General features: G+C 68.4%; 3 protein-coding genes across 5 annotated transcripts; all 3 read right to left on the bottom strand.

Moving 5' to 3' along the window:
- Positions 1 to 638: 638 nt before the first annotated feature.
- Positions 639 to 3,338, bottom strand: FTL (ferritin light chain). The gene is made up of 4 exons (XM_044988683.1): positions 3,115 to 3,338; positions 1,571 to 1,717; positions 1,315 to 1,440; positions 639 to 933 (listed from the first exon to the last, which is right to left on the bottom strand). The coding sequence occupies exons 1-4, from the start codon at positions 3,214 to 3,216 to the stop codon at positions 778 to 780; spliced, it is 531 nt and encodes a 176-aa protein (XP_044844618.1). The 5' UTR covers positions 3,217 to 3,338; the 3' UTR covers positions 639 to 777.
- Positions 3,339 to 8,184: 4,846 nt separating this feature from the next.
- Positions 8,185 to 12,638, bottom strand: LOC123350304 (apoptosis regulator BAX-like). The gene is made up of 6 exons (XM_044988813.1): positions 12,482 to 12,638; positions 12,192 to 12,243; positions 10,326 to 10,496; positions 9,833 to 9,965; positions 9,383 to 9,481; positions 8,185 to 9,162 (listed from the first exon to the last, which is right to left on the bottom strand). The coding sequence occupies exons 1-6, from the start codon at positions 12,537 to 12,539 to the stop codon at positions 9,127 to 9,129; spliced, it is 549 nt and encodes a 182-aa protein (XP_044844748.1). The 5' UTR covers positions 12,540 to 12,638; the 3' UTR covers positions 8,185 to 9,126.
- A 2,844-nt stretch (positions 12,639 to 15,482) lies between these two features.
- LOC123349778 (apoptosis regulator BAX-like) lies at positions 15,483 to 19,981 on the bottom strand. 3 transcript variants are annotated; one of them, XR_006573637.1, is made up of 7 exons: positions 19,893 to 19,981; positions 19,488 to 19,536; positions 18,533 to 18,700; positions 18,000 to 18,135; positions 17,527 to 17,631; positions 15,882 to 16,531; positions 15,483 to 15,846 (listed from the first exon to the last, which is right to left on the bottom strand). XR_006573637.1 is itself a non-coding variant. In XM_044987951.1 (6 exons), exons 1-6 carry the CDS (start codon positions 19,939 to 19,941, stop codon positions 16,430 to 16,432), a joined length of 609 nt encoding a protein of 202 aa, XP_044843886.1. In that variant the 5' UTR covers positions 19,942 to 19,981; the 3' UTR covers positions 15,483 to 16,429. The 3 variants fall into 3 exon arrangements, 1 of the variants encoding a protein (XP_044843886.1); XR_006573638.1 differs by having other exon boundaries at positions 15,483 to 15,881; positions 16,020 to 16,531; XM_044987951.1 differs by having other exon boundaries at positions 15,483 to 16,531.
- Positions 19,982 to 21,679: the final 1,698 nt, after the last annotated feature.

The raw sequence follows: 21,679 nt of genomic DNA, 5'->3' as shown, positions 1-21,679 counted from the left end.
GGTGGAGGCACGGGGGCTGGGTATAGGGAGACCCCCTCGCCCAGTGCCGGGATGCGGCTGGCTCTGGGGTGGGGCACGGGGCCATGTTTATATGGGGATCCCTCACCCAGTGCTGGGAGGTGGCCCCCCTGAGTTGGGGCACAGAGGCTGGCTACATGGGGATCCCACACTTGGTGGGGGGATGCAGCCCCGCTGGGGTGGGATTCAGGCTGGGGGTCAGACAGGGTGCTCAGTCCCTCCCCACCAAGCCCCTGAGTGCCCCCCTTCCAGTGCTGCTGCTCATAGGGTGGGGGGGAGCAGGGGCAGGGAGAGCAGCTGCCCCACCCAGCTGTTAATGCCCTCGGACACCCCTTACACAGCTCGGGAGAGCCAGGCTGGGGGGCACTGCTGATGGGAGGGGGGGGGATGTACCCCCCCTCGGCAGGGGTTACAGTCATGGTGGGGGGCAGTGGGGAGCCAGGACTCCTGGGTTCTGTCATGGGCTTTGTGAGGGGAGGGGTTGGAGAGTGGGGGGGGGGGGGGGCTGGAAGCCCGGACTCCTGGGTTCTGTTATGGGCTTTGTTGGGGGGGGGGGGGTGGAAGAGGGGGCTGGAAGCCAGGACGCCTGGGTCCCCATCAGACACCTCACACAGCCGGAGTGCCAATGCCAAGCCTTTATTCAATGCCAGTTACAGACGGTGGAGGGGGCAGGTCACCCCGTGATCGGCAGGCGGGGGGGGGCTCCGGCCCAGCTGGGCAGCAGGATTTAAGGGGCCGGCGCCGCGGGCAGCTGGGGGCTCAGCTGCTGTCGCTCAGGGTGAGCCGGTCGAAGAGATACTCGCCCAGCCCTGCCTCGGGCGCCCCCACGCGCCGCAGGTTGGTCACGTGGTCGCCCAGTTTCTTGAGGAGCTTCACCTCCTCGTCCAGGTAGTGGGTCTCCAGGAAATCACACATCTGGGGGGGGGGGGGCAGAGGAGAGTTAGAGACGGGGATCCCCTTGCCCCCCCCCACAGGACTCCTGGGTTCTTTCCCCAGCTCTGGGAGGGGAGTGGGTTCTAGTGGTTAGAGCAGGGGGAGCTGGCAGCCAGGACTCCTGGGTTCTCTCCCACCTCTGGGAGGGGAGGGGGTTCTAGTGGTTAGAAGTGGGGGTGCTAGGAGGCAGGACTCCTGGGTTTTCTCCCTGGCTCTGGGAGGGGAGGGGGGTCTAGTGGTTGGAGCAGGGTGGGTGGGAGCCAGGACTCCTGGGTTTTCTCCCAACTCTGGGTGGGGAGGGGGTTCTAGTGGTTAGAGCCGGGGGGCCCGGACTCCTGGGTTCTCCCGAGGTGGGTCACTTACATGGGGGTCCGCGTGGCTCGTGGCCACCTTGTGCAGGTCCAGCAGCGCCTGGTTGACGGTTTTCTCCAGCTTCAGGGCGAAGTCCATGGCGGCCGCCCCGTTCCCCCACTCGTCCTGCTCCGGTTTCTGGAGGGGGGTGGGGGAGAAGGGAGGGGGGTTAGGCCTGTGCCTGGGGGGCAGATGGGGTCCCCCATAACCCTTCCCATAGACCCCAGCCCCCCCCCACCTGCACCCCTCCCCCCAGCCCCCCGCTCACCTGGATGGGCTGCAGGAGGATGCGGCCCCCCCGGCGGTTCTGGAAGCTCAGCAGCCGCTCGGCCTGTTCCCGCTTCTCGCCCGACAGGTGCCGGAAGAACTCGGAGAAATGGGCCAGCGCCACATCGTCCCGGTCGAAGAAATAGCCCTGGGGGGAGACATCAGTGAGCCCCGAGGGTGGGGCTGCCCCCCAGATCTGGGGATCAGGGAGACACCCCCCCCCCCAGAGCTCCCAGCCAGAGATCTGCCCCCAGGGGGCAGCCCCACCCCAGGTGGTTAATGACTAACATGGCTAGGGACCATGGAGGCTGGACTCTGCCCTAGGAGCACCTGGTAAACAACAGAGGGTGGGGCTGGGGTGGGAGGAGAGAAATCAGGGACCCAGGCAGCCAGAGCTGGCACCCAGGGGTGGGGAGCTGGGGGGCCCTGGGGCTTGGGGGATACACAGGTGGGAAGGGCGAGGAGGTGGGTGCTGGGAGCCAGGATGCCTGGGTTCTCTCCCAGGCGCTGGGAGGGGAGTGAGGTGCAGAGGTCGGAGCACAGGTGGGGCTGGGAGCCAGGACTCCTGGGTTCTCTCCCCGGCTCTGGGAGGGGAGTGGGGTGCAGGGGTCGGAGCTCAGGTGGGGCTGGGAGCCAGGACTCCTGGGTTCTCTCCCGGGCGCTGGGAGGGGAGTGGGGTGCAGAGGTCGGAGCACGGGTGGGGCTGGGAGCCAGGACTCCTGGGTTCTCTCCCGGGCGCTGGGAGGGGAGTGGGGTGCAGAGGTCGGAGCACGGGTGGGGCTGGGAGCCAGGACTCCTGGGTTCTCTCCCCGGCTCTGGGAGGGGAGTGGGGTGCAGGGGTCAGAGCTCAGGTGGGGCTGGGAGCCAGGACTCCTGGGTTCTCTCCCGGGCGCTGGGAGGGGAGTGGGGTGCAGAGGTCGGAGCACGGGTGGGGCTGGGAGCCAGGACTCCTGGGTTCTCTCCCGGGCGCTGGGAGGGGAGCGGGGTGCAGGGGTCGGAGCAGGGAGCCAGGACTCCTGGATTCTCTCCCGGGCACTGGGAGGGGAGCGGGGTGCAGGGGTCGGAGCTCGGGTGGGGCTGGGAGCCAGGACTCCTGGGTTCTCTCCCTGGCTTTGGGAGGGGAGTGCGAGCTAGTGGTTAGAGCAAGGTGGGGGTCGCTGGGCTCCAGGACTCCTGGGTTCTCTCCCCGGCGCTGGGAGGGGAGCGGGGTGCAGGGGTCGGAGCAGGGAGCCAGGACTCCTGGGTTCTCTCCCGGGCGCTGGGAGGGGAGCGGGGTGCAGGGGTCGGAGCAGGGAGCCAGGACTCCTGGGTTCTCTCCCCGGCGCTGGGAGGGGAGCGGGGTGCCGGGGTCGGAGCAGGGAGCCAAGACTCCTGGGTTCTCTCCCCGGCGCTGGGAGGGGAGCGGGGTGCAGGGGTCGGAGCAGGGAGCCAGGACTCCTGGGTTCTCTCCCCGGCGCTGGGAGGGGAGCGGGGTGCAGGGGTCGGAGCAGGGAGCCAGGACTCCTGGGTTCTCTCCCCGGCGCTGGGAGGGGAGCGGGGGCTCACCACGGACTGGTAGCTGTAGCTGGCTCGCAGCAGCTGGTTCACCAGGCGGTTGGTGCCGGCTTCGCTCTCGGGGTCGTAGTTCTGGCGGATCTGGGAGCTCATGGTGCTGGGTGATCTCGGGGTGCAGAGGCTCGGGGGTGCCCGGTGATCTCGGGGTGCAGAGGCTCCGGGGTGCCCGGTGATCTCGGGGTGCAGAGGCTCCGTTCAAGCACTGTTGAAGCAAGAGCCTGCGGGGTCTGGGGGGCTGCGGGGCCCCTTTATAGCCGCCCCACCGCGGCTCTTCCCAGGCCTGGCCGCCCCCCCGCCGCTGTGCCCGCCCCACACAGGGGGAGGGGCTGGGAGCCCGGACGCCTGGGTTCGCTCCCGGCTCTGGGAGGCTGATTGGAGAGAGAGACGCGCCCCGCCCCCCCAGCTGCCCCCCCCGGACCCTGACTCGGCACAAACCTTCCCCGGGGTCCCACCCCGGGAGTGACGTCAGCATGACTCAGCAACCCCCCCATGGGCTGTTCCCTTCATTAGCCGCCCCCCCCGGGGCTGAGCGCGTGTGACGCAGCAAATATCCCCCAGCACAAAGGGAGAGAACCCAGGAGTCCTGCCCCCCCGCCGCTCTAACCAGCAGCCCCCACTCCCCTCCCAGAGCCAGGGAGAGAACCCAGGAGTCCTGCCCCCCCCCCGCTCTAACCAGCAGCCCCCACTCCCCTCCCAGAGCCAGGGAGAGAACCCAGGAGTCCTGCCCCCCCCCCGCTCTAACCAGCAGCCCCCACTCCCCTCATAACCTGGGGAGAGAACCCAGGAGTCCTGCCCCCCCCCCGCTCTAACCACTATCCCCCACTCCCCTCCCAGAGCCAGGGAGAGAACCCAGGAGTCCTGCCCCCCCCCCGCTCTAACCAGCAACCCCCACTCCCCTCATAAACTGGGGAGAGAACCCAGGAGTCCTGCCCCCCCTGCTCTAACCACTAGACCCCACTCCCCTCCCAGAGCCAGGGAGAGAGCCCAGGAGTCCTGGTTCCCAGCCCCCCCTGCTCTAACCACTAGACCCCACTCCCCTGACAAACCGGGGAGAGAACCCAGGAGTCCTGGCTCCCAGCTCCCCCGCTCCCCCATTCCCCGAGGTCAGGGTCTCTGGGTTCCTGTTTTTGGGGCTCAGCGGCGGATCCAGTCCGAGCCGGTTCCCTGGGGCCAGTCGCGAGCTGTGGGGGGGTGAGGGGGGGGGTTGGTTTATGAGCTAGGGCTGGGCACAGGCTGGGGGTCAGCGGGTTCGGGGTGGGGAGCCTCGTAAAGGGGCCGGCTGGGGCTGGTTGGGCTGGGGGGGGCACTGGGAGCGGCTGGGCCCATGGGGAGACATGGGGGGGGGAGGCGTCCGTGGGGCAGGCGGTTTCTGCTGAGCTCAGCTCTCACGGGGTCGGGGCGCGTGACGGGCGGGGCCGGGAAATGGGGAAATGGGAGCGATTGGAAGGTCAAGTGGGTTGGAGCAGGGTGGGGGCTGGGAGCCCGGACGCCTGGGTTCTCTCGCTGGGAGGGGAGTGGGGCTCTAGGTCTTAGAACGAGGTGAGGGGGGTGCTGGGACCCCGGATGCCTGGGTTCTCTGGCTGGTTGCTGGAGACGTCCCCTTTACCCGCAGCCCGAGCGCTGCTCCCTCCGGGGGTAGGAAGTTCCCGAGGAGCCGGGTGGGGACCTGCCGTTCCCGAACACGCCCCCCCCACCGCTGGCCTTCGAGCCCAGGGCCCCCGCTCCCCCCACCCGGCTTTTCCCCCAGCCCCTCCCCTGTCTGTTCACGCCCCCCCCCCGCCGGACAGGCCCCCAGCCGCAGCCGCCTCCTGCCCGGCATCACCACTACGCGGGTGGCTGGGGGGGGGGATTCCAGAGTCTCTGTGTGTGGGGTGCAGCCCCCCCCACCGTCTCAGCGTGTCCCCTACCCCCGGAGCTGGGCGCTGGAGGGAACCTGGGGCGATGCCGAGCCCAGGACAGGGGAGACCATCCGGCCTGGCCCTGCGCCGGCGCCGACCCGAACCTGATGGGCTGCGGCTGGTGCAGCCCCCCCATATCTCAGCCTCCCAGCCTGGCTCCCCAGCCGGCTGGGGCTGGTGAGAACCAGTTGGGGGGGGGGGGACGGCAGCGGCCCTGGACCCAGAGACCCGCTCCCCTCCCCACCTGAGCGCCCACCCCAAGGTGGGGGTCTGGGGGGAGCCCATGGGGGGCAGTGCAGGGGGTGGGGCACCCAGCCCCATGGGGGGATAGATGGGGTTGGAGGGGCGGGAGGGCAATGGGGGATGGGGAGTTGGGAGGGTTTGGGGGGCCCTGGGGGGAGCTCACCATGGCCAGGGGGTCACCAGGGGGTTGGTGGAGGCTGCACAGGCCTGGGGCTTGTTCTGGAGAACCTGGAGACCCATGGCTGGGCGCTGGGGTCTCCCGGGCTCGCTCGCCGGGGGCACCGGGTCAGCCTGGTACCGAGGGGACAATCCGCGACCGGGAGCCGGTGCCCCTCACTCCCGACCCGCAGCCTCCTGCTAGCCCGGCCCTGCCCCCCCAGCCCTGCCGGTGCCCCTCACTCCCGACCCGCAGCCCCTGCTCACCCAGCCCTGCCCCCCACCAGCCCTGCCGGTGCCCCTCACTCCCGACCCGCAGCCCCCTCCGACCCCAGCCCTGGGGTCCCCCCCACAGCTCTGCAGGGGCCCTTCCTCTGATCCACAGATCTTGCTGTATCTCATCCCAGAGCCAGGGTAGAACCCAGGAGTCCTGACGGGGGTCGGGGGTGGGGTTACCAGGCATCCGGTTTTCCGTCAAACGGGGACCCTGGCGGCTCCGGTCAGCACCAGCGACCAGGCTGCTAAAAATCCAGTGGGCGGCGCCGCGGGGCTAAGGTGGCTCCTGAAAGCGGCCGCCGCATCCCTGTGCCAAGGGGCCGGAGGGGGGATGTGCCGGCTGCTTGCAGGAGCTGCCTGAGGTAAGCACCTCCCGACCAGAGCCTGCGCCCCGAACCCCTCCCAGACCCCGCACCCCTGCCCAGCCCTGCACCCCGAACCCTTCCCGAACCCCCTCCTGCACCCCGAACCCCTCCCACCCCCGAACTCCTTCCCTGACCCCGCACCCCTGCCCCAGCCCTGCACCCCGAACCCTTCCCGAACCCCCTCCTGCACCCCGAACCACCTCCCAGACCCCGCACCCCTGCCCAGCCCTGCACCCCAAACCCTTCCCGAACCCCCTCCTGCACCCCAAACCCCTCCCACCCCCGAACCCCCTCCCAGACCCCGCACCCCTGCCCAGCCCTGCACCCCGAACCCCTCCCACCCCTGAACCCCCTCCCAGACCCCGCACCGCTGCCCAGCCCTGCACCCCGAACCCTTCCAGAACCCCCTCCTGCACCCCGAACCCCTCCCACCGCCAAACCCCCTGCCCCAGTCCTGGGACCCCTCCCACCCCCGAACTCCCTCCCAGACCCTGCACCCCGACCCCCTGCTGGCTGGAACTAACCAGGACAGTACCAGGGCAAGGATGGGCCCACACTAGGAAGGAGTCTAGGCTGTGAAAGAAGCTAATTGGAACGTCCCTGAGGGCGAGATTTACCTGCGTTCGGTTTCTTAATGTATTAGGCTCAGACGTGCGGGTTTTGTGTCATTTTGCTTGGTGACTTACTGTGTTCCGGCTGCTATTACTTGGAACCACTTAAATCCTCCTTTTTATACTTGGTGGAGCGAGCAGCTGCGCATCTCTCTCTATCGGTGTTATGCAGGGTAAACTCATAAATTGTCCACCCTCTATAAGCTTTATACAGGGTAAAGCGGATTTATTTGGGGTTTGGATCCCATTGGGAGCTGGGTGTCTGGGTGCTGGAGTCAGGAGCACTTTCTAAGCTGGTTTCGGTTCAGTCTGCCGCTCTGGGAACGTGGTTCAGAGCCTGGCTCTGGGATGCAGCAGGCCGGCGCGTCTGGCTCAACAAGGCAGGGTTCTGGAGTCCCAGGCTGGCAGGGAAACGGGCTCAGGGGTCGTTTCAGCCCCAAGGGGGTCGCTGTGATCGAACCCGTGACAGGGTCATTGGGGCGGCATGTGAAGTTGGTCACCAAGGAAACAGAATATAACCATGGGGCCAGCTGGAAAACCAATCCCAACCAGATCTGCCTGTAACCCCCCCACCAGCCCTGCCGGTGCCCCTCACTCCCGACCTGCAGCCTCTGCCCCCACCCCCCACCCTGCTGGTGCGCCTCACTCCCGACCCACAGCTCCTGCCCCCCCCCCCGCCCTGCTGGTGCCCCTCACTCCCGACCTGCAGCCCCTGCCCCCACCCCCCACCCTGCCGGTGCCCCTCACTCCCGACCCACAGCCCCTGCTAGCCCAGCCCTGCCCCCCGCCAGCCCTGCCGGTGCCCCTCACTCCCGACCTGCAGCCCCTGCTAGCCCAGCCCTGGGCTCCCCCCAGCCCTGCCGGTGCCCCTCACTCCCGACCCGCAGCCCCTGCTAGCCCAGTGCTGCCCGCCCCCTTCCCAGCCCTGGGCCTAATCTTCTTAATCTCAAGCTGCTGGCTGCTTCTGGGGCACAACACAGTCCCTGGTGCCAGGACAGGCGGGAAGCCTCCCTTAGCCTCCCGCTGCGCCGCTGATCGGGAGCCGCCCGAGGTAACCCTGCGCCCCGATCCCCTGCCCCAGGCCTGAGCCCCCCCAACCCGGAGCCCCCTCCTGCACCCCAAACCCCTCATTCCCACCTAGCTCCACCCCGCAGCCTGCACCCCCGGCCCAGAGCCCTGACTCCCTCCCCCACCCCTGCCTCAGCCCTGAGCCCCCCAACCCGGAGCCCCCTCCTGCACCCCAAACCCCTCATTCCCAGCCCTGCCCCAGAGCCCTGATCCCCTCCCACACTGCAACTCTGTGCCCCAGTCCTGAGCCCCCCCCTGCACCCCAGGGGGGAATTGGGACACAGGGGGGCAGCGGGGCACTGGAGGGGCAGCAGGGGGGGAATTGGGGCACAGGGGGGCAGCGGGGCACTGGAGGGGCAGCAGGGGGGGAATCGGGGCACAGGGGGCAGCGGGGGGGGGGTGTTTTCCTCCACTGGCCTTTCAAAAAGTCACCAAAGTCTCGGCTGTTTCCCCCACTCGTTTATTTCTCTGCGGGGCCGTCAGCCGCGTACAAAGCTCAGCCGGGCTGAACCGCGGTTTCGGTTGCGCCGTTCAACAAGACCCGGCCCCAGGGAGATGAGCGAGCGATGGGTCTGGCCGGTTTTCTGCAGCGCTTTCGGTCACCCTGCGGGACGCCCGGCGCGCCGGCCTCGCTGCCAGTTGTGATGTCTGATTACAGACATTGGCCCCGGAGAAACACACAAACCAATGCGAGTGCAATCGACAGGCCGGGACAGCGGATCCGGCACGTAAATATCCCACAACGCCGGGCACAGCAGCACCACGCGAGCGCCGGCTCCCCGGTTCGGGGGCCGTTGTAAGTAATCTTGGCCCCACCAAATTCGAGTGGACTTGGGAGGCGCTTTTGCCATTGTTCGGTTTTCGAGGGCAGCGACGTAACACGAAGAGAATTGTGCAGTCGCACGTTGCACTTTCCCGCTCAGCCGCTCGCACGACAGCCCCCGTGCGAGCATTTAGCTTTTCTCCAGGGCAAATCTTTGTCAGCGGGACTCAGCACGGAGCCCGGTCACTTCGGAGCCCCTGTTGCGGTTGGTTTCAGCGTCTCGAGCTCCCAAAGTATCGATCACCTGTTCGAACTGCTCCTGCTCCGGCGTTAAAACGACGATTCGGCGCGACTGAGGTTTTAAAATTGAGTTAATTTGTTTCGAGTTAATCGTGATTCGTTGGCAGCCCTGATTATTTGTCCTTTTTCATTTGTGATTTTTTGGGGGGGGGGGGAGATGCTCACACGTCCCCCACAACCCCCCCCCCAGCCTGCCTTTGCTTCTGCAGAGCTCAGGGCATTGGGTAATTCCTGCCCCGTCCACCCAGTGGGGTCTCTGCTGCAGAGGGGGGGCTGCTCTGTCCAGCTGCTGATGCCGTCCCGGGGGGGGGTCTGTGCCCCCCCTAGGCGGAGGAGGTGAGGTAACTGAAGATGGAGTCCTGGCAAATAGAGGGAGGAGGTTAGTGGCAGATATATGCGACCCTCCCCCACCCAGAGGACCCCCCCCAGCACCCCCATGAGGGAGGGGGGCAGATGGGGGAAGGACTGCTGGGGGGGGGCTGCGCCTATGGGTGGAGGAAGGGGGTCCCAGAACAGGGGGGAATCTCTGGGGTGGGGGAGGGGTCTCAGGGAGAATGGGGGAGGGGTCTCTGCACTCACCCAGCCCCCCTGTTGCTGGATCCAGGGGACGACTCGCTCCCACAGGAAGTTTAGGGCCCAGTCGACCAGGGACCGGAGACAGTCAGACCCGCCCAGAGCCTGGGGGAGAGATTGCGGGGGGAGGGGGGGTGAGCAGCCAGCTGGGATCCCAGCCCCCACCCCCATCTGGGGAGAGAACCCAGGAGTCCTGGCTCCCAGCCCCCCCTGCTCTGACCGCTAGACCCCCCCTCCCCTCCAGTACCAGAGTCAGGAGAGAACCCAGGAGTCCTGGCTCCCAGCTCCCCTGCTCTAACCACTACACCCCACTCCCCTCCCAGAGCCAGGGAGAGAACCCAGGAGTCCTGGCTCCCAGCCCCCGGCTCTAACCACTGCACCCCACTCCCCTCCCAGAGCCGGGAAAGAACCCAGGCGTGCGGGCACCAGGCACAGCCCCACCCCCCCACACGTTACCTGAGCAATGACCCTGTAGGTGAAGTAGAAGAAGACGACGACTCTGCCCCAGTTGATGCCGTCACGAAACACCTCCTCCGAGACCGCAGCCAGCGCCGGCAGGGGGGGCTGCCCCGCCATGCACTGCACCAGGCTGCAGGGAGAGGGGGCATCAGCGAGGGGCTGCGGTCGGGAGTGAGGGGCACCAGCAGGGCTGGGGGGAGGGGGCTGTGGGTCGGGAGTGAGGGGCACCAGCAGGTCGGGGTGGGGGGGCTGCGGGTCGGAAGTCAGGGGCACTGGCAGGGCTGGGGGGCTGCGGGTCGGGAGTGAGGAGCACCGGCAGGGCTGGGGGGCTGCGGGTCGGGAGTGAGGAGCACCGGCAGGGCTGGGGGGGAGGGGGCTGCGGGTCGGGAGTGAGGAGCACCGGCAGGGCTGGGGGGGAGGGGGCTGCGGGTCGGGAGTGAGGAGCACCATCTGGACTTGGGGGGGGGGCTGCAGGTTGGGGTCTCCTCACCTGTCGATCTCGGGGTTCTGGCTCATGCTCCCCCATATCCGGTGCAGAGTCTCACGCAGGGACGTGACCCGGGGCCCATCGGGGGTGTCCTGGCCCCCCAGCTCCTCCATGGTGACCGACCGGGCGGGGGGGGACCCGGAGCCCTGCTGCTGGAGCAGGGACCAGACGAACCTGGAACGGAACCGGCTGGGGCAGGTTACCGGGCTGGGGGGGGGGGGAGGGAGGGGAGGGTGCTGGGGGGGGTGGGGCCGGGGGGCGGGAGGGGCACTGGGGGTGGGAGATGGGAAACAATGGGGGCAGGTGGGGGTGCAGGAGGGAGACGCCGGGGGAGGGGGCTGAGATATTACGAGTGTGATATAATCTCTCATGGGAAGGTGACAGGGCTGGAAAGAGGGGGGGAATCGGGGCACAGGGGGGCAGCAGGGCGGAATCGGGGCACAAGGGGGCCATGGAGGGTGAGGATTTGGGGGTGCAAGGGAAAGCCGGGGTGCAGGTGAGAGACTCTAGGGGGAGGAGATGGTGGTGGGGGAGGGGCCCGGGGAGGGTGAGGATTTGGGGGTGCAGGTGAGAGACTCTAGGGGGAGGAGATGGTGGGGGGAGGGGCCCGTGGAGGGTGAGGATTTGGGGGTGCAAGGGAAAGCCGGGGTGCAGGTGAGAGACTCTAGGGGGAGGACAAGCAGGGGGGAGGGGCCAGGCGAGGTGAGGATTTGGGGGTGCAGGGGAAAGCCGGGGTGCAGGTGAGAGACTCTAGGGGGAGGAGGTGGTGGTGGGGGAGGGGCCCCGTGGAGGTGAGGAATAGGGGGAGCAGGGGAAACCCTCACTGCAGTTGAGAGACTCTAGGGGGAGGAGATGGTGGGGGGAGGGGCCCGTGGAGGTGAGGATTTGGGGGTGCAGGGGAAAGCCGGGGTGCAGGTGACAGACTCTAGGGGGAGCTGATGGTGGTGGGGGAGGGGCCCGTGGAGGGTGAGGATTTGGGGGTGCAGGTGAGAGACTCTAGGGGGAGGAGATGGTGGTGGGGGAGGGGCCCGTGGAGGTGAGGATTTGGGGGTGCAGGGGAAAGCCGGGGTGCAGGTGAGAGACTCTAGGGGAGGAGATGCTGGTGGGGGAGGGGCCCGTGGAGGTGAGGATTTGGGGGTGCAGGTGAGAGACTCTAGGGGGAGGAGATGGTGGTGGGGGAGGGGCCCGTGGAGGGTGAGGATTTGGGGGTGCAGGTGAGAGACTCTAGGGGGAGGAGATGGTGGTGGGGGAGGGGCCCGTGGAGGTGAGGATTTGGGGGTGCAGGGGAAAGCCGGGGTGCAGGTGAGAGACTCTAGGGGAGGAGATGCTGGTGGGGGAGGGGCCCGGGGAGGTGAGGATTTGGGGGTGCAGGTGAGAGCCGCTAGGGGGAGGAGATGTAGGGGGGGGAGGGGCCCGTGGAGTGTGAGGATTTGGGGGTGCGGGTGAGAGACTCTAGGGGGAGGAGATGGTGGGGGGAGGGGCCCGTGGAGGTGAGGATTTGGGGGTGCAGGGGAAAGCCGGGGTGCAGGTGAGAGACTCTAGGGGGAGGAGGTGGTGGTGGGGGCGGGGCCCGTGGAGGTGAGGATTTGGGGGTGCAGGGAAAAGCCGGGGTGCAGGTGAGAGACTCTAGGGGGAGGAGATGGTGGGGGGAGGGGCCCGTGGAGGGGAGGATTTGGGGGTGCAGGGGAAAGCCGGGGTGCAGGTGAGAGGGTCTCAGGGACTCTCCCTGGGAAGAGGGCGCAGGGCAGGGGATTGTAGTGGTTGGGTTGGGTGGGGGGGGCGGAAGAAAGGTGCGGGGGGAGGGGCACACGGGAGGGGAGGGGTCGGAGCTCCGGGGACCCCCGTTCCCGGGGGGGGTCCCCCACTTACCCCCGGAGCAGGGACGCTCCGATTTGCTTGATGCAGGAAATGCTCTCGGCACCTTAAAGGGAGAGAAAATTCATGGGGCTCCCTGCTCAGAACCCAGGCGTCCGGGCTCCCAGCCCCCCTCCAGAGCACCTCCACCCCCAGCCGGGGATAGAACCCAGGCGTCCGAGTTCTCAGCCCCCCCCCTACGCCAGGGAGAGAACCCAGGAGTCCGGGGCCCCCCTCCCGTTTTCGGATTTCCCCGCGTGAATCGAAAGTGAAAGCTGACCCCCCGGGGGGGGGGGGGCTCCTACCGGTGGGGGATGGGCGAGCAGGGGCAACCGGCCGCCCCCCGGCCTGGTGCGTCTCCATCCCGCTGCTGCCCCGGGATCCCGCCCCGCCTGACGCTGCAGGGCAAGATCCGCATCCCGCCCATTTACACGTGTCCTGCCCCGGGCCAGGAGCCAGGACTCCTGGGTTCTCTGCCCTGCTCGGGGAAGGGAGGGGGGAGGGGTTAGACCAAGGTGGGGCTGGGAGCCAGGCCCAGGACTCCTGGGTTCTCTCCTTGCCCCAGGGAGGGGAGTGGGGGTGGGGGAGCTGGGAGCCAGGACTCCTGGGTTCTCTCCTTGCCCCAGGGAGGGGAGTGTGGGTTGGGGGGGAGAGGGGGCTGGGAGCCAGGACTCCTGGGTTCTCTCCTTGCCCCAGGGAGGGGAGTGTGGGTTGGGGGGGAGAGGGGGCTGGGAGCCAGGACTCCTGGGTTCTCTCCCCAGTTCTAGGAGGGGAGGGGGATTTAGGGACAGGTGACAGCCTGGGCTGGGGGGGGTGTTGTCATGAGCGACAGAGGGGAAAGCCGAGCAGCCACCGTTTTTGATTATCACCAGCCCCCTGCACGGCCGGGGGTCGGAGGCAGCCGCGGGGCCCAGAACAGTGTGGCCAGGCCCCGGCGGGTGCTACACGGGGGCCGGGGCGTCGCCAGTCCGGCCAAGAGCCAGGATCGGCGCCAAGTGGGAGCGTGCGACCCGTGTGCATCGTGCAGTTGTGAACGCGTCCTCGTACTCTCGGTCACGCCTCCCCCAGGGTGCGTTCGGTGCGATCTCCATCCGCCCGGCCCGCTCCAGCTGGGCCCCGCCTGGATTGTGCGGGTTGCTTTGGGAAGTGAAGTGAAACGCGAAGCCCAGGATGCGTTCACACCACGCCCGGGAAACAAGTCTGGGCCCAGAAACCAATGAACCCAAACTGGGGTGTCACAGGTTAGGCCTGATTGGTGAACAAAGCACAGGGAGGGGGGGGGTCTGCCACACATGGGATCCCCCTAATCTAGGCCCCTGGGGTGCCGAAAAGCCCCCTCCAGCCCCAGGGGGCGGGTGGGGAACTTCCCCTGAAGGAGGCTCCCTGCCCCACTGATGGGCCCCTGAGTGTGACCCAAGGCAGGGGGCCCACGGGACTGAGAACAGAAAGGGCGGGAGGTTCTGGCCCGTGTCCCCCTCAGCGCCGCCAGCTGGGGGCACTGCCGGGGGAAGCTCGCAGCACCAAAGGGCACTGCCAGAGGGAAGCTCGCGGCACCTGCCCTGTTCCCCGCCCCCCACATAAGACCCAACCAGCTCTGTCCTCAGAGTTTATTTTCTGTATTTTGCACACGACCCCTCACCCTGGTATCAAAACAGCCACAGTAGAAAAAATTACAAAGGATGAATCTTAAATACAGAGACCCGGGTCGGGGGGGAGATAGGGACGGGGGGGGGCACGATGGATGGACGGGGAGGGGGGCGATCACTGAGTAAATACAAAAGAGATAAAAAAATCAGAGTCCAGAGGCACTGGCAGCCGAGACCCCCATGGGGGGGGGGAATCTTTTCACTCCGGCCCCCTCCCCCGGCTGACCCCCCTGTTCTGATCCAGGGGGCGCAGCCACTAGCCGGGGGGCACCCCAGGCACAGTACATGGCTACCTCTGGGCAGAAGGTCAGTGCATGGGGGGACAGCGTGGGGGCCCCCAGTGGGGGGGGGTGAGGTACGCTGGGGGGGGGCACGGAACAGGGATCGGAATGAGAGGAGGTTGAAATTACGGTATGTTTCCCCCAACCCCATGACATCATCAGTCCCTTCCTATTAGCCCCGCCCACCGGTGACATCATACACCCAACCCCATCTCTATGACATCATCAGTCCCTTATTAGCCCCACCCCACCTGTGACATCATACACCCAACCCCAACAGTCCTTTCATATTAACCCCACCCACCTCTGACATCATACACCCAACCCCCAACTCCAAGACATCATCAGTCCCTTCCTATTAGCCCCGCCCCACCTGTGACATCATACACCCAACCCCCAGACATCATCAGTCCCTTCATATTAACCCCACCCACCTCTGACATCATACACCCAACCCCCAACTCCATGACATCATCAGTCCCTTCCTATTAGCCCCGCCCCACCCGTGACATCACATACTCCCCATTCATTTCAAGTCCCACCCCCCTGCCCGCAGTTCATCAGCGCATGCGTCTGCCCCAAGCCCCCCAGGGATGCTCCTGGCTCCGGGGCGTCTGCCCCCCAGGTTCAAAAGGCCGGTTGCAGCAGAGCTCCCAGCCTGGCGGGTGGGTGCAGGGGGGGAGCTCCAGATGTGCTAAGAGCCCCCAGCAGCAAGGGGGGGGGGGATCTCACCAGCTGCTCCCCTCTCATCCTCCCGACCCCAAACGAGGGACATTCGGGGCAAATCTGGGAGCCGCCCCCTGTCGCCCGCCCCCCCCCAGAGTTTACCACGGGGGTGAAGGGGGGGCCACAGCTGCTAGGGAAGGGGGTCAGCCCCATACCTGAGAACACACATCGCTTTACAAACAGTATTAAGTTAATTACAGTACAAAGGCATCGGGGGTGGGGGGACCTGTCCCACCCGCCTCCCACTAGAAGCCAGGGTGGGGGGGGGTAACGGTGGGGGAGGGGGGAAGATGCGGCCAGTCCCCTCCCCCACTACAGTACTGTTGTGAGTGCTCTGTACAAGGATTCCCCTGCTATGGGGGCATCCCCCCGCACAGCCCCCCAGCAGGGCTTTGGGGGGGCCCTAAGGCCGTGCTGGATGGAGGGGGCCACCGGATTTTACGCCCGGGGGAGGCGCCGTGCACAGCACTGGGGGGGGCGGGAGGACAGAGGCACCTGGCACTGGGGTACCCTGGACAGAGGCACCTCATGGGCGGCCCTGCCAGGCTGTGGGGGGGGGGGCACTGGAAATCCCCAGGGAGGTGCTGGGGGGAGCTGAGCAGATGATCGGCAGGGAGCTGCACCCACCTGGGGCGCTGGCAGCAGAGGGGGACTCGGAAGAGGGGGGCCCCCGCTGGGTGCTTCAGGGAAGGAAACCGAGTCTGCCAGGTCACGGGCAGCCAGGCCTGAGCCTGCCCCACTGAGCTCCCCGCAGAACGGATCTCGCCGGGGGAATCAGCCCCAGACCTCGGCCCGAGTTCGGCCCCCGGAACCAGCTCCAGATCCCCCCGACCTCAGCCCGAGTTTGGCCCCCGGTGCCGGAACCGGCTCCGGATCCCCCAGACCTCGGCCCGAGTTTGGCCCCCGGAACCGGCTCCGGAACCCCGCGACCTCGGCTCGAGTTCGGCCCCCGGTGTCGGAACCGGCTCCGGATCCCCCCGACCTCGGCCCCTGGTGCCGGCTCTGGCCCCCCGCGACCTCGGCCCCCGGTGCTGGCTCTGGCCCCCCGCGACCTCAGCCTGAGTTCAGCCCCCGGTGCCGGAACCGGCTCCGGAACCCCACGACCTCGGTCCCCGGAACTGTCTCCGGCCCCCCACGACCTCGGCCCGAGTTCGGCCCCCGGTGCCAGAACCGGCTCCGGTCCCCCCGACCTCAGCCCGAGTTTGGCCCCCGGTGCCAGAACCAGATCCAGCCCCGGAGACCTCGGCCTGAGTTCGGCCCCCGGAACCGGCTCTGGCCCTCGCGACCTCGGCTCAGGATTCCCGCAGGCAGCCAGCCCGTCAGGAAGTGAAACGCCGACCAGCCCCGGGTGGAGCTCAAGGCCTCTCAAGTCTCTGCCCAGATGCAGGAGGGCGTCCCGCCCCACGGAGCGGCCGTGTCCCCCGACGTCGGTCCCCAGCCGGGAGGCGCAGCGCGGGGTCCCGAGAGGTTTGTTCCGAGTTGAGCACAAGGCACCGAGAATTGGGGAGGGAGCGAGGCTGGACGAGGGGAGCCAGCCCCCGGGGAGCCCAGCGCAGTCCGGCCAGACGTGGGGTGCCGCGGAGCACACCCCAACCCCGCCCTACGACATCTTCCAGATGGTGAGGGAGGCGGTGAGCACGCCGGCGGCGAAGATGGTGATGGTCTGCCAGGTGGGTGTGCCGAAGTAGGAGAGGAGGCCGTCCTGGGGGTGGGGGAGAGCAAAGGGCACCACTGAACGAACCGTCATATGAACGAGGCTGACATGCGGCTGGCTCTGGGGTGGGGCCAGCGCCACACAACGGGTTTGGGATCGCTGGGAGGCAGCACAGTCTAGTGCGTTTGGAACTGGGCTGGGGGCCAGGACTCCTGGGTTCTCTCCCCAACTGTGGGAGGAGAGTGGGGTCTAGTGGTAAGAGCGGGGAGAAGACACTAGGAGCCAGGACTCCTGGGTTCTCTCCCTGGCCCTTGCAGGGGAGTGGGGTGGGGCGGAGTGGGGTTCTAGACTGTCACTGGACACATTGGCTCTGCGGTGGTATCCCGGCTGGGTTTGTTTCGGGGGGACGGGGACGGGACACTCACAGGGCAGTTTACACCCACCCCCGTCAGCCCAGCAGCTCCTCGGCCATCAGCAAAACACCTCGGGGCCCTGTGACCCGGCCTCCATGCTCGGGGCCGGGTTCCGGCCCGTGGCCGAGGACATAAAAGACCCCGGAGACGTCTCCAGCGTGTCGCTGATTCTCCGGCCCGCGGAGCGTTCTGAGCTACGGAGAGGCCCTGCCCGTCCCCCCGGAGAGACGCCGCGAGCCGGCAGCCTGTCCCGGCCCTGCCGGGAACCCGCCAGAAGGGTCGTGGTTCCTGACCCCCCGTTAGAAGTGGAGGATGGGCCGGCAGCAGGGGTTCGGGGACGGTCCAGGACACAGGCTGACCGGGGGGGGCGGGGGGGGGGGGCGCGAATGATTCCTGGGTGCTGGGAGAACCTGAGCTCAATGGTAATTTGGTTTTCAGTCGCTAGAAGCCGTTTCGTTACCGGTTTGGTGAATCTAACTGTAGAATAACCCACCGGCTTTGGCGGTGGCACCCGGTCACACAAACGACTCAGGTACCTTCGCTAGCTATGCAAATTAGGAGAGTGCCTCATTTGCATGCAGCCTGGGGGGTAACGGGGGATGGAGGGAGGGCGGCGCCGGCTGGACTCACCCATCCTCCCTGGGCCTGGATCCAGGCCAGCACATGATCCCGGAGGTACTCCAACGTCCAGCCCACGATGGTCCGTACCAGCTCGGGGACCTTGGTGCACAGAGCCTGGGGGAAGAGGGGGGCAGCAGGGTCAGGGCGGCTGGTGAACCAGTGGGGGGTGGGGGAGCATATTCAGGAGGGGAGGGACAGCTGGGGGCTGTACAGGGGGGCAGGGGTTTCACAGCTGGGGGGGAGGAAGGGGAGGGGTCTCACAGCCAGGGGGAGGGAGGATGAAAAGGGCTGGGGGGCAGGCAGAGAGCCATGGGGGGGCAGGGGTTTCACAGCTGGGGGGGAGGAAGGGGAGGGGTCTCACAGCCAGGGGGAGGGAGGATGAAAAGGGCTGGGGGGGAGGGGAAGCAGAGGGCCGTGGGGGGGGGGCGCAGAGGTTTCACAGCTGGGGGGTAGGAAGGGGAGGGGTCTCCCAGCCGCCCCACCTTGAGCACCAGCTTGCAGGCGAAGTAGAAAAGCGCCACGACCCGGCCCCAGTTGAAGGTCCCGTCGGAGAACATCTCGGCGGCCACGCGGAAGAAGACTTCCTTGGGGGCGTGGGCCCCCACCCGGTCAATCATACTGCGGGGGACAGAGGGTTAGAGCCAGGCCGGGGGGGAGGAACAGATCCCGCTGACTGCCGGGGTGAGGGGGACAATCCTGCCGCCCCAGAGGAAGGGGGGACGAAAAGGTGAGCCCGCCTGCCTCAGTTTCCCCACGTGGGGAAGGGTTAATGTGGAAGAGGGGGCAGCTGGAGTCAGGGAGGGTCGAGACTTGTCTGGGGGTGGATGGGGGGGGTAATGGAGCAGGGGGACCCAACGGAGCTGGGGAAGGCAGACAGGCAAGGTTGGAGGCTGCCCAGGGCAGAGAGACGGACCCAGGAGTCCGGTGGGGAGGGGGGCTCTGCTGGGGCTGCCCGAGGCTGTAGAGCCCCCTGGAACCAGATGGGGCAGGGGGCGAGATGGGGGGTGGCCCCCACCTCTGCAGCTCGGCGTTGCTGTCGAGCTCGTCCCCGATCCGCCGCAGGCACTCGCTGAGCCGCTTGGTGTTCTCATCGCAGAGGGGGGGCTCCGGCCCCCCCAGCTCTGCCCGGCTCAGCTCCACAGCCTGGGAGTCCCCGCAGCGCTGGACCCGGTCCCGGATGAACCTGCCGCGGGGGGACGGGGTCAGCGGGGCGTCAGGGGCCGAGACCCAGCCCCCAACCCCCAGGCCGGCGACAGGGCTCTGGCCCCCTCAACACAGCGACGTACCTGAACCCCCAACCCCCCCGACACAGCCCTGTCCCTCCCCTCCCCCGACACAGCCCGATACCTGAACCCCCAGCCCTGTGATACAGCCCCATCACCACCAACAGCCCCGTACCTGAACCCCCAGCCCCCCGACACGGCCCTGTCCCCCCCGACACCGCCCCGTACCTGACCCCCCAGCCCCGCGACACGGCCCCCCCAGCAGCGCCGTACCTGAACCCCCAGCCCCACAACACAGCCCCCAACCCCCCCGACACCGCCCCATACCTGAACCCCCAGCCCTGCGACACGGCCCCATCGCCACCAACAGCCCCATACCTGAACCCCCAGCCCCCCGACACAGCCCCCGACACCCCCTGTCCCCCCGACACAGCCGCATACCTGAACCCCCAGACCTGTGATACAGCCCCATCGCCACCAACAGCCCCGTACCTGAACCCCCAGCCCCACAACACAGCCCCCAACCCTCCCGACACCCCGTCCCCCCCGACACCGCCCCATACCTGAACCCCCAACACTATGACACACACCTCTGACAGCCCTGAATACCCCCAGCCCTGTGATACAGCCCCATCCCCGCCAACAGCCCCGTACCTGACCCCCAGCCCCCCGACACGGCCCTGTCCCTCCCCTCCCCCGACACAGCCCCGTACCTGACCCCCCAGCCCCGCGACACGCCCCGCTCACCCCTGCAGCAGAACCGCTCCCGTCTGCAGGATTTGATCCGACGTGGCCCCTGCACAGAGAGACCCGGGCCCGGAGCCCCCGTCACACGGGAACAGAGGGGCTCCCGGCGCCCACCCGGGAGGGGACCCAGGCGTCCGGGCTCCCGCCCCACCCCCACCACAGAGGGGACCCAGGCGTCCGGGCTCCCGCCCCACCCCCACCCCAGAGGGGACCCAGGCGTCCGGGCTCCCGCCCCACCCCCACCCCAGAAGGGACCCAGGCGTCCGGGCTCCCGCCCCACCCCCACCTCAGAGGGGACCCAGGAGTTCGGGCTCCGAGCCCCTCCCCACCCGCGAGGGGACCCAGGCGTCCGGGCTCCCCCACCCCCGAGGGGACCCAGGCGTCCGAGCCCCGCCCCCCGCTCACCGCCTCCCCCCCGGCCCTTCTCGCTCTCCCCGCCCGGAGCCGCCGCCATCGCCGCCCCCACGTGACCGCAGCCCGCCGGGCTCACGTGACCCGCGCGGGCGGGGATGGGGGCGGTGACGTGTCCCCGCGTCACGCGGGCGGAAGGGAACCGGCGGGGGGGGGAAAACCTGGAAGTGACGTCACATACTGTGAGGTGTAAAGGGACAGACGAGTGGAGGCCTGTGACCTCTGACCCCTTTGGCCCCACCCTGTCATTCATGTGACCCATGACCTCTGACCCCTGTGACCCAGTCCTGACCTTCCTATGACCCCTCTGTGACCCCCCCACCCAGACCCCTCCCACTCCATGTGACCCTCTCCATGACCTCTGACCCCAACCCATATGACCTTCCCTGTGCCCCCATCCCATGTGACCTCTAACCCTGCCCCCATTGCCCTGCGACCTCTGACCCAGCCCTGACCTTCAGACCCCTTTGTGACCCTCCCTCTGACCCAATCCCTTCTGTGCCCCTTCCACAGCCCACACACGACCCCTGCCCCATGAGCCCGGGGACGAGACGCGCCCGGCCGGGAGCCGCGCCGTGAGCCCCGGGGACGAGACGCGCCAGGCCGGGAGCCGCGCCGGGAGCCCCGGGGACGAGACGCGCCCGGCCAGGGGCCGCGCCGTGGGCCCCGGGGACGAGACGCGCCCGGCCAGGGGCCGCGCCGTGAGCCCCGGGGACGAGACGCGCCCGGCCAGGGGCCGCGCCGTGAGCCCCGGGGACGAGACGCGCCCGGCCAGGGGCTGCGCCGTGAGCCCCAGGGACGAGACCCGCCAGGCTGGGAGCTGCCCTGTGAGCACTGGGAATGAGACCCGCCAGGCTGGGGGCTGCCCCATGAGCCCCAGGGACGAGACGCGCCCGGCCAGGGGCCACGCTGTGAGCCCCGGGGACGAGACGCGCCCGGCCAGGGGCCGCGCCGTGAGCCCCGGGGACGAGATGCGCCCGGCCAGAGGCTGCGCCGTGAGCCCCAGGGACGAGACCCGCCAGGCTGGGAGCTGCCCTGTGAGCCCCGGGGACGAGACGCGCCCGGCCAGGGGCCGCGCCGTGAGCCCCGGGGACGAGACGCGCCCGGCCAGGGGCCGCGCCGTGAGCCCCGGGGACGAGACGCGCCAGGCTGGGAGCTGCCCTGTGAGCACTGGGAATGAGACCCGCCAGGCTGGGGGCTGCGCCATGAGCCCCAGGGACGAGACGCGCCCGGCCAGGGGCTGCGCCGTGAGCCCCAGGGACGAGACCCGCCAGGCTGGGGGCCGCACCGTGAGCACCGGGAACGAGACCCACCCAGCCGGGGACCTGCACCGTGAGCACTGGGAACGGGACCCACCCAGCCGGGGGCTGCACCATGAGCTCCGGGGACGAGACCCACCCAGCCGGGGGCTGCACCATGAGCTCCGGGGACGAGACCCACCCAGCCGGGGACCTGCGCCGTGAGCTCTGGGGACGAGACCCGCCCGGCTCGGGGCCATGCTGCGGGCATTGCAGACAAGAGCCTCAGCCACACGCCCGTGCACCGCAAGAGGCAGGCATCAGTCCCGCTCCATTGCCCCACTGGCACGATGGAGCAGTGCCAGTGTGGGGTGCCGGGGGCTGCACAGCTGGTGCCACCCACATGTTGTGGCGTATCGCCAGGGAGCAGCCAGCACCTTGGCCCCATGGGGGCAGAGCTGCTGCACCCGTATCTCCCCCCACGACCTAGCCAGAGCACCACGCGTCGCTCCTCCACCATCACCTGCAGCTCCCTGGTGCCCA

The sequence above is a fragment of the Mauremys mutica genome, chromosome 15 (assembly GCF_020497125.1).
Source record: "Mauremys mutica isolate MM-2020 ecotype Southern chromosome 15, ASM2049712v1, whole genome shotgun sequence".
NCBI lineage: Eukaryota > Metazoa > Chordata > Testudines > Geoemydidae > Mauremys > Mauremys mutica.
Note: the sequence above shows the minus strand (reverse complement) of the source record. Positions and strands in the feature narration are given on the sequence as shown.

Coding starts and splice junctions, on each gene's coding strand:
- LOC123350304 (XM_044988813.1), bottom strand. CDS start 12,539: ATGGAGACGCACCAGGCCGGGGGGCGGCCGGTTGCCCCTGCTCGCCCA. Junction 12,244..12,481: donor TGCTCGCCCATCCCCCACCG/GTAGGAGCCCCC, acceptor TCTCCCTTTAAG/GTGCCGAGAGCATTTCCTGC. Junction 9,482..9,832: donor CCTACAGGGTCATTGCTCAG/GTAACGTGTGGG, acceptor TCTCTCCCCCAG/GCTCTGGGCGGGTCTGACTG.
- FTL (XM_044988683.1), bottom strand. CDS start 3,216: ATGAGCTCCCAGATCCGCCAGAACTACGACCCCGAGAGCGAAGCCGGC. Junction 1,718..3,114: donor GCTACAGCTACCAGTCCGTG/GTGAGCCCCCGC, acceptor GTCTCCCCCCAG/GGCTATTTCTTCGACCGGGA. Junction 1,441..1,570: donor TCCTCCTGCAGCCCATCCAG/GTGAGCGGGGGG, acceptor ACCCCCCTCCAG/AAACCGGAGCAGGACGAGTG.
- LOC123349778 (XM_044987951.1), bottom strand. CDS start 19,941: ATGGCGGCGGCTCCGGGCGGGGAGAGCGAGAAGGGCCGGGGGGGAGGC. Junction 19,537..19,892: donor GAAGGGCCGGGGGGGAGGCG/GTGAGCGGGGGG, acceptor CTCTCTGTGCAG/GGGCCACGTCGGATCAAATC. Junction 18,701..19,487: donor GGAGCGGTTCTGCTGCAGGG/GTGAGCGGGGCG, acceptor CCCCCGCGGCAG/GTTCATCCGGGACCGGGTCC.